The sequence below is a fragment of the Mastomys coucha genome, unplaced genomic scaffold, assembly GCF_008632895.1.
Source record: "Mastomys coucha isolate ucsf_1 unplaced genomic scaffold, UCSF_Mcou_1 pScaffold20, whole genome shotgun sequence".
Classification (NCBI taxonomy): domain Eukaryota; kingdom Metazoa; phylum Chordata; class Mammalia; order Rodentia; family Muridae; genus Mastomys; species Mastomys coucha.
The window spans coordinates 35,487,967-35,502,313 of record NW_022196903.1 but is presented as its reverse complement, the minus strand read 5'-3'; the positions used below and the strand labels follow the sequence as shown (position 1 = coordinate 35,502,313).

The following is a 14,347-nucleotide window of genomic DNA, read 5'->3' as shown; positions in this document are numbered from 1 at the left end:
CCTTCCATTTTACAGATGGGAAAGGACTCAGGCAAGTCAAAGACCTTAGAGTCCCAGGGCCAGCGAGGAGGCAATCAAGCTCCCGGACTGAACTATAGTCCTTAGCACTGCCTGAAACACTCACTGATTTCTTTAATTTCGATTGAGAGGCAGAGTGTTACATTCTGTTCTTCTCAAAATGAACAGAGACAGCCAAAGTACACAGGCAGCAGAAATGCCAGCTCCATTATAAAAAAAGAAGGCCAGAATTCCCAGACAGACAAGGCCTTTGGCAGGTCTCCATCTTAAACAGACAGCATACTCTGAAGAGAAAGGTTTGAGGACATCAGTTACTTGATGAAGCCCCACTTCCTACAGACCAGGCACTTACCCTATGATTATGAAATCTCCTTTGCTGACAGTGTCAGGCTCAATGCAAATGTTCATAAAGTCTTCTTTGCTCTAGAAAGATTAAGAATGTGAATGTTAAGACTTAGAAATTGGGCTAATGAAGACACCCACAGGTGTCTGGGTTCTCTAAAATGTTCTAAATGCAACGGGAGCAGAAAACAGTGACCTATTTATTTCCCAATAACAGTTGCAAAACTTAATGGTTCTATCCATACAAAGCTCTGAAAGCCAGATGAACAAGGAAGGGCTATGAAGAGTCATGATTCCTGTGCCCCTCCTCAGCTCCTACTAGTCATTAGCAAGCAACACAAGCCTAGCCTTCGAGAAGCAATCTCAATACTTCTGTATGGCCTTCTTGGGGAAGTTCAAAACTTGTAGGCCCAGGAGAACATACACAAGCCTCTGTGAGCTGTTGCCTCAACTAGGAATTACAAAACACAATGTTCTGACATAATGACCGCCCAGAATTTCACATTTCATCCAATTACCTACCAAGTGTCAGCCACATTTCACCAACCCTCAGAATATTTGGGTTAACACAGAAATAATTTTGCCCACAAAGAACTTACATTTCACTGTAGGGAGTACAGGGAGTACACAGAATAATAAAGCAGTATATTACTGAATGTAGCAGAAAATGGGTATACTAGCAGTACATCAGACTCTATTACAAAATGTCATAAACAGACTAGGAGTCCAAGATTGGACTGGTGGTAGTACAATTTTTAAGAAGGATTTATTTCCTTTTATTTTATGTGCAATATGTTTTGCCTGCATGTATGTCCATGCAGTACACGCATCCATGGAGGTCAGAGTTAGATGGCTGCAAGCTTCTAACTTCTGGGTGGGTGCTGGGAACTGAACCTGAATCCTCTGAAGACCTGGGTCCTCTGGAAGAGTAAGAGTGCCCATATGCTATGGAGCCATCTCTGCAGCCCCAATGACTAATATTTTAAAGAGAACCTGAGAGAGTTATCTGAAGTTTCTCTGATGGCCACTAGATTCTGCTGGGTGCTATAATATGGTAGCATGTTTGTGTTCCAATAAAGTCTACAGAAACTTGACTAATATTTTAAAGAGAGGCCTGGTAAGAAGGGGACCTGATCAAAAGAAGCCCAGGAAAGAAGTCAGAAAGGAAGGAACACGCTTCTCAGGGGAAGTAGTTTTCACATTTTAGCAGGTATTCCAGGAGGGCTGATTAACATCAGGATTCTGTTTGGATTTTGTTGATTAAATTTTTTTTGTACGATCTCTTTTTATTTCCCCCATGGGCAGCTTTCCCACAAGTACGCATGGAGATAGAGTAGTCAGCATGCCTTGCTTCAGCCAATGATCCCCGAGAGAGGGCAGGAGACAGGAGCCATGAGCCACTTGCCAGGCAGTTCCTGAGAGGCTGACATTGGCATAAAAGTTAGTTTAAAAAACAGACTCAACTCTGCTATCATTCTCAGAGGTAGCTCAGTAAGATTGTTGTAAAGCTCAATAATTTTTATTTCAAACCATTTCCTGGTAATCTGATGCTGCCAGTCTAAAAGATCATACTTTAAATAACACTATTTCTAGGGAGAAGCCATCCATACAAAGGGAACTGCCTGGCTGAGACCTTTAGGTGGGGTTGTCCCTGAAATGTACAGACTGAGTAGCAGGGGAAAGAAAAATGGATGCCTATGGAGGGGAAGAAAGCGTCTGTGTGGGTAGGGCTCTGGAGACCACTTTAAGGAAGGTGTCTTTTAGGTTAGTGAGATGGAGAGGCAGTGGAAGGCTCTAAGGAGGGAAATGTTCTGGCTTGTTTGTAATAGGGTCACTGCCTGCTGTGCTAAGAATTGAGACAGAGGTTTAACTGCAGAGGGAGGTGGTGAGCCAGGACAAGACATTACGGAGAAATGAGAAGGAGCAGTGAAGGCTCAGTAGATGCCAGGATAGCACTGGAAGAGGTGGGGAAGAGGTTGGAAATGAATTAGTGACTAGGCCTAATGCACAGGAGATAAAGGGAAAGGAAACAGCATATTTAAACTTGCAATGGGCAGCAAAGCCACGCTCCAGTGAGAATGGATACCATTCTGTTAAGAACCTGAGAGAATTATCTGCAGTTTCTTTGATGACCACTAGATTCTGCTGGGTGCTATAATATGGTAGCATGTTTATGTTCCAATAAAGTCCACAGAAACGTGAATTCTGTGTGATTCTAACTCATTGAAGTAACACCCTAGCTTGAGGGCAGCTGGCCAGTCGAGCCTATGGTTGTCCTTTGCTGACTGCTTTCCTCAGCTTTGTTTAGAGGCACAGCTAGGTTACCTGGAAATGTCAGCTCTGTGGATTAGCCTTGAGATTTTGGTAGAGGAAATATAAGCCTGGAATCATACTAATTTTGTCTCATATGGAGGAAATGTCTTTTAAAGATCAATACCCCAGGCCTGACAACCATTTTCACCTTTATCTTGTGGCAACACACTTTTGGTCCTGTGATGTGAATGAATCTCCCAGGACTGAGCCTGTTTCTTGGGAGGAGTTCTTCAACTCAGGTAGTTTCTCATATACACATATCAGTGGAGATACAGACGAAGCCACAGAGATCTTCATGGATCTTGTGAATTCCTGGCTCTCTCCTCAAGGCAGCTTTCTTTTTATTTTGCTCTGTAATTCTTATTGCCCAGATGCCCCTGAATTCTCAAAGATGCCTTCCCAGAAGAGAACATGGACTCCTGGTGAGCCCAATCTTTATGCTGTGGCTTTGAAAGCAGGAGGCCAGGACAAGGATAAGAATGACCTTATCTGAGTGCCTTCTCTCTGGGACTGCTGTCATATCCTACTTATTTCTTGCCAATAGTTATTTCATAGATTTTGTTCAGTGTTTAAGATACAAAGGTAAAGTGGTTGCTTGCTCTATATCTTGGCCAATAGTCTCACATTCATTCAAAGACCAGCTCATATTGGCAGAGTCAGTGAGAATTTTATTGCCTTAATGGGTGATGAAAAGATACTTGATAGAATTTAATGTCTAAGATATTTAAAGTTAATAAAACTCTTGGCAAACCTAGCAAAGTTTTCCTTATGAGAAACTTCCTCATCTAATAAAAGGTATCCCAAAAATCTATCAAATTTAAGAACAAAGCAATGGCCCCATTAGCATTACTTATGGCTAGCATTGTTTGCTGTTGATAATAGCAAAATCTTTAACAAACCTAAAAGAACCCACAGGCAAACATAATTAATAAGAATTTAATTAGGATGCTGATTCAACATCAACACACACACACACACACACACACACCCCAATTACATGTCTGTCTCTTCAGTCAGAGAAATGAAGTTTTAAGAGATTATACTGATAATAGCATCAAAAGTAAGATAATCATGAGTATACCCAGCAATAGACAAATACTATAGAGAAAACCATAAAACTCCTTGAGAGATACTGAAGCCCTCAGTAAAGGAAGGGATGAATAACACTGATATGCCATAGGGTCAATACTGTAGAAATGCCATTTCTCCTCACACTGTATGCATACAATGCAACCTTATAAAACTTGTATGAGGAACCTAATAACCATCCTCACGTATTTATGGAAAGTATGGGGCTGACGAGATGGCTCAGGAGGTAAGAGTATATGCTGCTGTTCCAGAGGGGCTGAGTTCAGTTCCTAGCACCCACACTAAGTGCTTCACAATGATCTGTACATCGTGAGGGGGAAAGAGTTAATAAACTGATCCGAACAATTGGCTACTGGAATAAGTCAATAAAATTCTACCCTTTACCTGTGCTATTCACAAAACTCAATTATAGGTGGCAGGTTTTTCTTTTTAATAACGATGGGAGCAACCAGCTCATGAAAATCATTTAAAATCACTCAGCAATATATGATGAATATCTTGTACATTAGTAAATATTAAGATTATATATTACTTTAAACAAAAGCATCAATATTTATTTACTCAATCTATTTAATATACTGTGCTGTTAAAGAATAAACATGTTTATTTAAGAGACATTAAATTTCTGACATTCCACAATCTAAAGCTGTTTTCATATTATGGATATATTATTTTAATGATAAGTAAACATTTCAAACTATTACATGGCAGCTATAGTGTGTGAATCTTACTGTATTTGCTTTTGCAGAGTGGTGAGGGAAAAAGAAAACTGACTGTGCTCCACTAGAGATAAGAAGCAGTGTTACATACCTTTGTAATTAGCACAAAGATAAGAGCATTCAGCGGCCTGAATATGGCTCATCTAGAGCTGCAATCACACCCTCACTGTGCTCAAAGCATTCAGAGAGATTCAGCCATCAGAGAAAAGAACAATGGCAAAAGAACATGAACAAATACTGGAAATACATTGTTACCACAGACTGAGAATAAAGAGAATGTGTAATAGAAATGTTATCTTCTCTTCAAAAATCTCTCTGAACAGAACTCTCTGAGGACTTTCCAACCTCATCCATTCATGGTGGTTTCATAATTCTGTGTTAAGTAAGTACTTATGTGCTGGTGCCCACAAACTAAACAACTGTACCCCTGCCATGGCAAGGGTGTGCACTACTGAAAATAAAGTGTTACAGCTTACAGCCTCATGAAGGAAAAGAGATGGTCTAGCTCCCTATGCACATCACCACTGAGTGCTGCATAATACACAGGATCCAGTAGTTACTATCTAAGCTGCTCTTCTTTAACTTTTCTTTACCCTTGTATAAAATGCAGTTAAATGGTCTTACTCAGACACACATGGTGTAAATCTAAGTATAATATAGCTAATTCATGTAAGGTTCTTAGGACAATGACTCCCATGTAATAAACATGAGCTATTTTTCCTAAAATGTTTCCCTTTGTGCATTTTCTATTTTTAGCCTCTGGTCCATTAAATAATATTGTCTCTGTTCACTTCTTATTGATTTACTTAAGGAATCTGTGATAAGAAAAGCTACTAATTGCTGGTCTGCCACATCCTAATATTCTTCCCAACTGTCATTCCAAAGTTTATCTTTTTAAATAAGTAGATGAATGAATCAATATAAAATTTGCCTTAGGTGTTATGCTTAGAAAAACTTCTTTGTACTTTCCAAGTTTCTACTAATAATGACTTAAATGTTTATCAGTACTTAAGTAGTTTTGTTATTTTGAATTTAGTTCATTAATTCAACTGGAATTATTTCCAAAGGTAAAGGGGGCTGTGTGTCTGCAAATATTTTACAGGAGATGCAAATAACTTGTATAAATAGAAAACAAGTTACCTTCAGGTCTGAGCCCTCCAGGCCATGCAAGCATAAACAAAATGCGTGTTCAGAGATCCTTGAGCTCTTGTGTCCCAATGCACTCAACTACCACTTCCCAGTGCAACTGTTTCTCAAAGGCACACTACACCTCCTGTTCCTTGATCCTTTCATTTCTATGCCCACAGAGTAAAGCAGTAAAATACTGAATCAGTGCAAAAAAAGTACCTGCTACTTTTTTCCCCAGACACCAAATTCATTTTTTTTTAAATGAACACACTTACCATCAGGTCAAGTTGGGTGTTTCGGGTTGTGATAGAGAGTTCAATGGTGGACAGTTGTACATCTTTCCAGACCTCAGGGCTCACCTCTCGGGTGGAGGCTGTGGGAATCCATCAGACATGGGTCAGTGTTTCTACTGACACTTCTCTCTCTGTCTTTGCCCCCCACCTCCACAGAGAGAGAGAGAGAGAGAGAGAGAGAGAGAGAGAGAGAGAGAGAGAGAGAGACAGAGAGAGACAGAGAGAGACAGAGAGAGAGAGAGACGGGGAAGAGGGAGAGGAAGAGACTATTGAGCTGCTGGTAGCTTCCCCAGCCCTTTGTCCAACTCTATTATTTCCTTCATTCATCTGACACACGGGGATAAACACCAGGTTCTCTATGCCTGAAGCACCCTCACTGAAAGCAGCACAATAGTACAGCTATCAGTGACAAAGAGTAGAAGGAACTGTGGTGCCTAGTCACAAGACATTGAAGCCTTCCCTGACAGCACCCAGGAGTCTGAAGTCACCAGGTAATTATCAGGTACTGATTCAGGGTGTCTGCTCCAGGCCACTTCTAAACTGAAAAGGGCTTGTAATCCAGTCACCACGTTGCTCACCATCCTGTGGCTGTGCCCAGAATGAGGCAAGCCTGCGCAATATTCTCCTATACAGAGACGGCCTGGGAGGAGTCTCTTCAGGCTCAATGGGAGGTCTCTCTGTAGGTCCCGTGTAAGAGATGGAGGCTTGATGAGTCTGAGGCCATTCCTGTTAATGAAGAAAACAGCTTTCATCATGTACACATAATTCCTAACACAGGGGCTTTGCTCTGCGTAGGTCAGAATTCTAATAATTTAATTGTCTCTTCAATGAGCAGAGTTCTCTCCACTTGGGAATATGAAGGCTTCAAGCCTTGCCTTAAAAACCATAAACATAATGATTGTGTATGTTCCCTAGCATACAACAGAAAGAAAAAACAAACTGAATTGACAACTACTGTTTACACTTACTTCTCCAAACAATAGAAATCAATATGAATGAGCACAGTGGTCCCATGCTAAACTTACCCTCAATTTATCGATGGCACACAAACAAGTAATAAAATCAGTTGCATCAAACACCTACTTCACTGCTGGTATCAGACTCTACATAGAGGACAGAATTCAAATCCAGCCTAGGGCCTCTTCATGCTTCAAAGCCCATCATTCTCACACTAGACATTTTTATGATACATTTTTATCTACTATTAATATTACTCTGTGTGTGTGTGTGTGTGTGTGTGTGTGTGTGTGTGTGTGTGTGTGTGAAGGAAGGAGGGATCCGTAAATCAGGGCTTAACATTTATTGGGGGATGGGGGAATCATACTGCAGAGTGTAGACAGAAACCAGTTAGAGGAGCCTATCAACAACATCACAGACCCTCAGGCTCTGGCAGATTCTCTTCATTCTTACTGTTAAATATTCTGTGCCACCTTTACCATCTGTCCTCCTGCTTCATTTTTCAGAAGCATAGCTTCAAACTGTTTTCAAAGCATATCAGGTCCATCAGGGAGAAAGTCCTAAATCTCTCCAATGTCAGTTTCATTTGTACCTAACTGCTACTTCTCTCCTGTCTCAGTGACAAAGAAAGCCCTTCCCCTGTGCAAGAATCCTGGATCCTATCCTTCTGTCTGTGTATGTATTTAACCAACTCAGTCATCTTTTCTGTCTCCTTTCTCATCACTTCCTATTCCTCCCTTTCCTGCTTCGGGGTATATAAAAACACAGCTATTTGCTCATTTCAAAACCACAGCTCTATTTCCTTTCTGTTTCTCTTAGGGCAACTTTTTCTGTCTTCTCTTTAAAGTCAAGATTCCTGCCGGGTGGTGGTGGCGCACACCTTTAATCCCAGCACTTGGGAGGCAGAGGTAGGCGGATTTCTGAGTTCGAGGCCAGCCTCGTCTACAGAGTGAGTTCCAGGACAGCCGGGGCTATACAGAGAAACCCTGTCTCGAAAAAAAAACCCAAAAAACAAAACAAAACAAACAAACAAAAAACAAAGTCAAGATTCCTAAAGAGGAACAGTCTACCCTGATTGTCTGCATTTCTTTCTCTCTTCTTTTCTTCTTGTCTTTCTTTTTGTTTTGTTCTGTTTTGTTTTGTTTTTCAGAGACAGGGTTTCTCTGTGTAGGCCTGGCTGTCCTGGAACTCACACTATAGACAGGTTGTCCTCACACTCAGAAACTTGCCTGCCCTTGCCTCTTGAATGCTGGATTAAAGATGTGCCCCAGCACCACTTCCCACTGTCTCCATTTCTTCACCTACCATTTATTTTTTAGCTTTCTTTGTTATAATCTAACCCTCTTACTTTGGAGCTTGACAAACTTTTGGCATCTCCCAAGTTAAGAAAACGGTCTACAGTTTTTATTTAGACTCTTTCTATTGCTTCCTAAAACTTGTACTTTTTTCTCTCTATCTCTTGAAACGCCTCTTTGATTGGCTGCTATGTTGGGACTCTCTTTTGGCTTTTCTCTTAGTACAGTCATTTTTTTCAAGTTTTCTAAATGTTTCCAATCCTTTGTGCTTCTCTTGGCCATCTATTCTTAATGGCACCTTTACCAAACCTGCACTTTCAATAGCAGCTACATCCTTACAACATGGAAACACTTTTCTTCATCCCAAAACCTCTCTCTAAGCTCCAGACAGAATCACAATTGTATCTATACGTATTTGTACCAAAGATATACTCCATTTACCACACACCAAACTGAAACTTCATTTTCTTCCACAAACTTGGTCTTACCATCATCAATACTAGTAAAAAATGAAGTTATACAACTCTAGTCCCTCTGACTAGAAATCTGCCAATCTAATATTCTTCAAGCTTCAGAGAATTTAACTGCAGTAGCACTTTGAACCATCCACCATTAACAACCCTAGCCTACATCTCAGCACTTACTTTTTCCTTATCACTGGATGACTTTGTCAATCTGATATCTGCCGTATTCACCTATAGCTATGCATGTCCAGCTTCTTGTGCATGTTGAGGCCAATTTTCCCACAGTGCAGATCTGTGTACACAGATACTTGCCTTACCCAGCCCCGCCCTTCTGGGTCCTTTTGCACACATTCTACTGACCAGCCTGGATTAATGACCATGGTTTATTATAGCAGCTTCACACAGTCCACTTCTCTATCCCAAGTGTCCTTTATCCAGTTCTATATCTAGCATAAATGCCACCTCCCTCATGAAGGCTCTCTGATCTCCCTTCAAATTTAGAAGGCCTACCTCTGTTCCTGTGTTGCCCATCCACATTTCTCCCCTGCTATCTGTCAGGCCACTGATCCACTGACTTTCCTCTGGCATATGAGTATGTCCTGAAGCCAGAAAGCCTAGACAGCCTGTGCTCTATATAATAAGCATAGAGCAGTAAGTGTTAAGGGAAATATTATAAACTAAAGGGCACCATCCCATGCTATACCCAGCTACTCTCTGCCTTTGGTCTCGCTGCCCCTAGGTTAGCACTAGTCAGAGGTCTTCCCAGCTCCCATTCACCTGCCTCAGAGCTTCTACCTTCTCAGCCATCCACCCTCTGCGCTAGTTGTCACAAATCCCCTTAACCCAGTAAATCAAAACTCTAGAAGCTTATAATTAATCAGTAAGATTTATATATCAATAAATTCTTAATTCACAAGATGCCCATACAATAATATCAGAGCCAATTGATAAAGATACAAGCTGCCCACCTAGATTAGATAAGTTATTCCAATTATTCTATCCTTTTATGATATTCACAGCAACCTGTGGCTATTCAAAGCCATGTGCAATCTGGATTTTCATCTTCCTCCATCTTCCTTCTTCTCTCTCTATCCCTGTCCCTGTCTCTGAAACTCTTAGCTCCACCTCCCTTTTCCCTGTCCAATCACAGGTTTCTTGTTGTATTAATATTTATATTTAATTGGACAGGGAAAATTCTGCTACAACTAAGCACTTGATAAACACTGGATGGAAAGTGTTTATAGGATCTAGAAGGCCACCATTTAAACATACAGCTACTGCTGCTTCCCAGGGCATTGCTACTTGACCAGTGAAGTTATTCTCTTTAACAAGAACACTTTTTACTAATCAGTTTGAACTTAGGAGTAGAAAAGTCTTGCCTTTTCTATCTTTTCTAAAATTATGTGTGTTTATTCCAAGTATTTTACTAACTTTTAGTTTTTTAATTTTTTCAATCCAACTGGAATTTCTTAGAGACAGCTACATTTTTCAAATAATTATTTCATAGTTAGAAGAAATCAGATAACTCTAAATGTTAACATTAGAGTCTAGTTTTTCACAATCAGTTTTCAGGTTAGCCAACATAAATTGTGACTATACTTCTTTGATCTGCATGAAAGATAAACACAGTATATAGCTCATCTATTGAGTGATTTTCCTATTTGGCTTTTCATTAGTATGAAATTGTTGAACTTTTTTTCTATGGCCCCTTTCTCTCTCATTAGTAATCAAACCTAGGGGTTCAAACATGCTAGGCAAGGTGCTTTGTCACTGTGCTAAACTATAACCTCAGGCACAGCCAAGCAGAGCGTTGTGATGAGGGAAGTGTTCTATACAGTACTGTCCAATATAGTAAGTACTACACTTATTTAACAAAAACAGTTTGAAACCTACTGATAATATATACAAGCCTATACAATTAATTTATCTATAATTCATTATAAATCTTTAGTTCACTGCCAGGTATTACTATAGATACACATATTAATGATGTAGCATTTGCTTACTCTGTTCAAGGTTTATCTGGTAAGCATGGGTGAATGAATAGGAAAGTCAAGTATCTAAGATAAATCAAACATGGGTTTAGCCATGAAGATAATGAGATGGATGGATAAGTAGATAGATAGAAAGAAACAGATATGGGGTACTTGATAGATAAACAGATAGATATGAGGGGTATTTGTCTAACAAAACAAGAATGTTTTCTGTAATTATATAAATCAAATGTCCTCCATCTTAGTATTGGAACATGTGATATGGCTCTGTAGCAAAGAATTAATATCTCACATATAGACATCACAGAGAAACATCAAATAAACACAGGTCATGTTCTATATTATAAATTGCATTTACCTGAAGAGTGCTGAAAAAGTGGGCTGCTTTGGTTTTTAGTGGACCAAGATACCAGTACCTAAGAAAAACCAAGAAAAAAAAGATGAAAAGAGCTACCAATATGCTAGATAGCATCCAAAACAGTCAAGTCCTCAGGAACGTACCTCAACTATAACTGGCTGCTCTGAGGGCTTAAGGATTGCAGCACAACACAACGTAATACACTCTGAACCTGACTGTTAATGGCACATCTAAGAATATGCAATTAGATGGTAGAAAAATTCCTGTAGTTAATAAGAGATATATAGCTTACGTCTCTTTGACCCCTAAGCTTACAGGTCATTGTAATATAGACTTTCACCCACAGAACAGGGGGAGTATACAGTTAAAGAGTCACAAGGGGAGACTAATAAAGCCACACAGAGATAGTGTATTACCAATGCAGCATGATCTAATGTGTCACAAGACACAGGAGTGGATCCTGTACCTCATTGGCCCTTCTCTCACAAAATTCACACACATTCATAAACCAGTATATATTCATATTATTCATGTTATATAGCTTTAACATAGCAAGTTAAGTCTCAGAGTGACAGTGAAAACTTATTGCATATTGCTAAGTGGATGCAACTACTAGAGAGGAAGATGCCTAGTTGCAATTAGAAAGTAACGTGGATACCACTCTTTAGACTCCTCTCTGACAACACTCAGGCTACTTTACTCATCTGACTGATTCAGGTAGAATGCCTTTAGTTAGCTCTTATTACACAGTTGGAGAAAGTTGTAGAAAGTATAAATATATGGAAGAACACAGTATAAAATTCCTATTTTGAGCCTATTAGTTGAGAAGATAACAGATCCCAAATAATAGTAAATTAGAAGTGACTGCTTATGCTGTGCTATAAACTGATCACTATTGATAAGAAAAGTCAGGAAGGACAACAACAGCATTAGAGTGTGGCCGGACTGTGAAAGGAACACAGGCTAAAGCACAGGTGGAGCAGAAGTGACTGGGAACTGGACTGAATCTGGACACATCAAAGAGCAGAGAAAATAACTTTAGGCTAGAAGAGGCAGAGCAGCCAAAGAAAGGGCAAGTTAAAGATAAAAACACAGAACTGCTCACTAGGGATAATGGCCTAAATTCCCAGAATAAGGAATTTATAGCCAATATGGAGCCACTCTAAATTATCACTCACACTGATCCTATGGTAGTATTGATGAGGGCCTTGGATATTTGATATTTTATGGTGTTTTTAAAGCTTTTTGGTTTCTCCTTTTGCCAGTTAGCCAAGTAGAAACACCCTGACTTGGGTGGTCTATTTCTAAAGTTTAAGCAGCTCCTTGCACTTTTTCCAGTAGCAAATGTTGATACAATGTTTGTGGTCTTCCTATGGCCAGCAAGGGAATGTTTCTTATTTTACTCTAAAAGTGACTCAGTGGTCAGTCCTAGCCAAGGTATTATATCACCACCCACAGACTTTGAAGCTCATCGGTCAGAAGCCAGCCAAACTATGGAACAAGCAGATAAGCTATTCCTAAGACAGCTGACCAGCACTAGTGCTGAATTGTTGATCAGAACACTTGGGAAAGCAGTTTGTTCAGAGCAGACTTTCTCAGAGAAAGCTAAGCAGTTGCTCTCTGTGAGCTGTGGGAATCTGAGATGACCGATCACGCACAAGGTAATCTGTGGAATCAACCAACCACAGAGCACTTGCAAATGGCTGTGGTGTGTAAAGAGGTCCAGCAGAACCCCTCTACTGGCTTTCCACTGTCAGGAATTTCATTACCAGGGATAACAGAGTGAAATGTGGGAGATTCCTGGGAAGTTTAGAAGTCTGACTCGCGAGCTGAAAGAGAGGTTCGTGATGAGAAAGTGGTACATGAGAGCAATCATCACACAGGTAACCTCTAAGACTGTAAGCCCTGGGCTGTAGGCAAAAGAGGATGCCTCCACCAGAAAAGAGATGAACTTTGCCTGTTGTCTGCTTCAGTCCTGCCTTGGAAGCCAGACCATACAACCTCTCCACACCTCTTTCAGACCCAGAAGTTTCATCCTATGAAAGTCTCTAAAACTAAGCCTGTGCTCAATGAAAGCCAGTGGTGGCCCACTAATCACTCCTCCTGAGCCCGTTCTTCCAGTCAGCAAAGCCAGACAACCATCTCCTGTAAGAGTAGCCCTTAGTCTCTCTATCTATGAGTATTCTCAAATACCTCACGTACAGCCTTCTAACCAACTAGGACTGTAAGGGCTCCCCGAGGCTGAGGCCCACGCAGCACCTTGGGATCTAGCTAAGCATGCTGTTGTGTGATAAGAAATGCCAGTTTCCCTCCTGTAGTCTGAACCTAAGCTAAATGTGTCTGAAAATAGACATACCCTTCTTTTAATGGAACTTTCCCTATCCTTTCTGACTATAGAATTCAAACTTTTACCTGGCTGTTCCTATTTCATTATCAATACCTAATTCAACATCCAGACCACTGTATTTTAAAACCTCAACAGCAAGGATGGAATAAGACTTTTAAAGACTCATCACATAGAAACACAGTAATCCTTTACTTGCTAATTTTGACGCCAGCATCTCTGAAGGATCCCCACCGGAGGCCGGTCATTGCATACACAGGTTGTTCTTTTTCACCCTGGAAGTTAAATACAATTGATTTAGCTTTGTGAAAACAGTAAATTCCTAAGTACCTAGAAAATGTTGATGGTCAAATCTCATCAAACCAAACATTTTATATGTAAGTTCAAATATTAAAGCAATTAGCCCTAGGAATACATGGTAGGAGTGCTTTGAATGATCCGCACTTTAAAGCTGATGTAATCTTATGTATCAGTTCTCATGAGTCAAAGGAACATATTAGCTGTGATCCTGAGCAGCAAACTTCCATCAGCTCAAAATGGATAGATACAAGGAACTCCCACATTCTAAGAAGAGGTATAGTGCTACCCACAACTCCATAGTTTGCTGAAGCACAGAAGGACCAACGTGGATTCTCCCATACCATCATTCTTCCACCACGGCTAACATAAGCCAAAATTAAGACCTGGGGGTAGGGGGAGAGGTCTTAGAGACAGCATATTGCACCTTGTGCTCATGGGATCAAAGGCTCCTGCAACCCCAGCATCAGCATCATTTTCATTTCACTGTGCCAAAGTCAAGCAAGGGATCTGTGAGAAATACACATACATTCCTAGAAGAATTATACAGAAAGGAGACATGGACCTGTCACTCCTTTGTTGGGTACCTGTTCATGCAGTAGATTGGTTTTTCTACTCCCTGGATTTATATAAGCAAATACATAAACTAGGAAAATAAACTAGGGGAAGGGAAGGAGGAGAAGTGGGGACAGGAGGGAGGGAGGGGGAGACAGAGAGAGAGAGAGAGAGAGAGAGA

General features: G+C 40.4%; 1 protein-coding gene across 3 annotated transcripts in view; it reads right to left on the bottom strand.

Annotated features, from left to right (window-relative positions):
* Positions 1-14,347, bottom strand: part of Agk (acylglycerol kinase) — a 94,887-nt gene that overhangs the window by 3,637 nt on the left and 76,903 nt on the right. For all 3 annotated transcript variants that reach the window (XM_031381644.1, XM_031381641.1, XM_031381643.1), the window contains exons 10-14: positions 13,510-13,589; positions 10,971-11,028; positions 6,481-6,628; positions 5,885-5,982; positions 371-441 (exon numbers count right to left, since the gene is read on the bottom strand). In XM_031381644.1, coding sequence (XP_031237504.1) covers positions 371-441; positions 5,885-5,982; positions 6,481-6,628; positions 10,971-11,028; positions 13,510-13,589 — 455 coding nt within the window. The remainder of the gene's footprint in view (positions 1-370; positions 442-5,884; positions 5,983-6,480; positions 6,629-10,970; positions 11,029-13,509; positions 13,590-14,347) is intronic.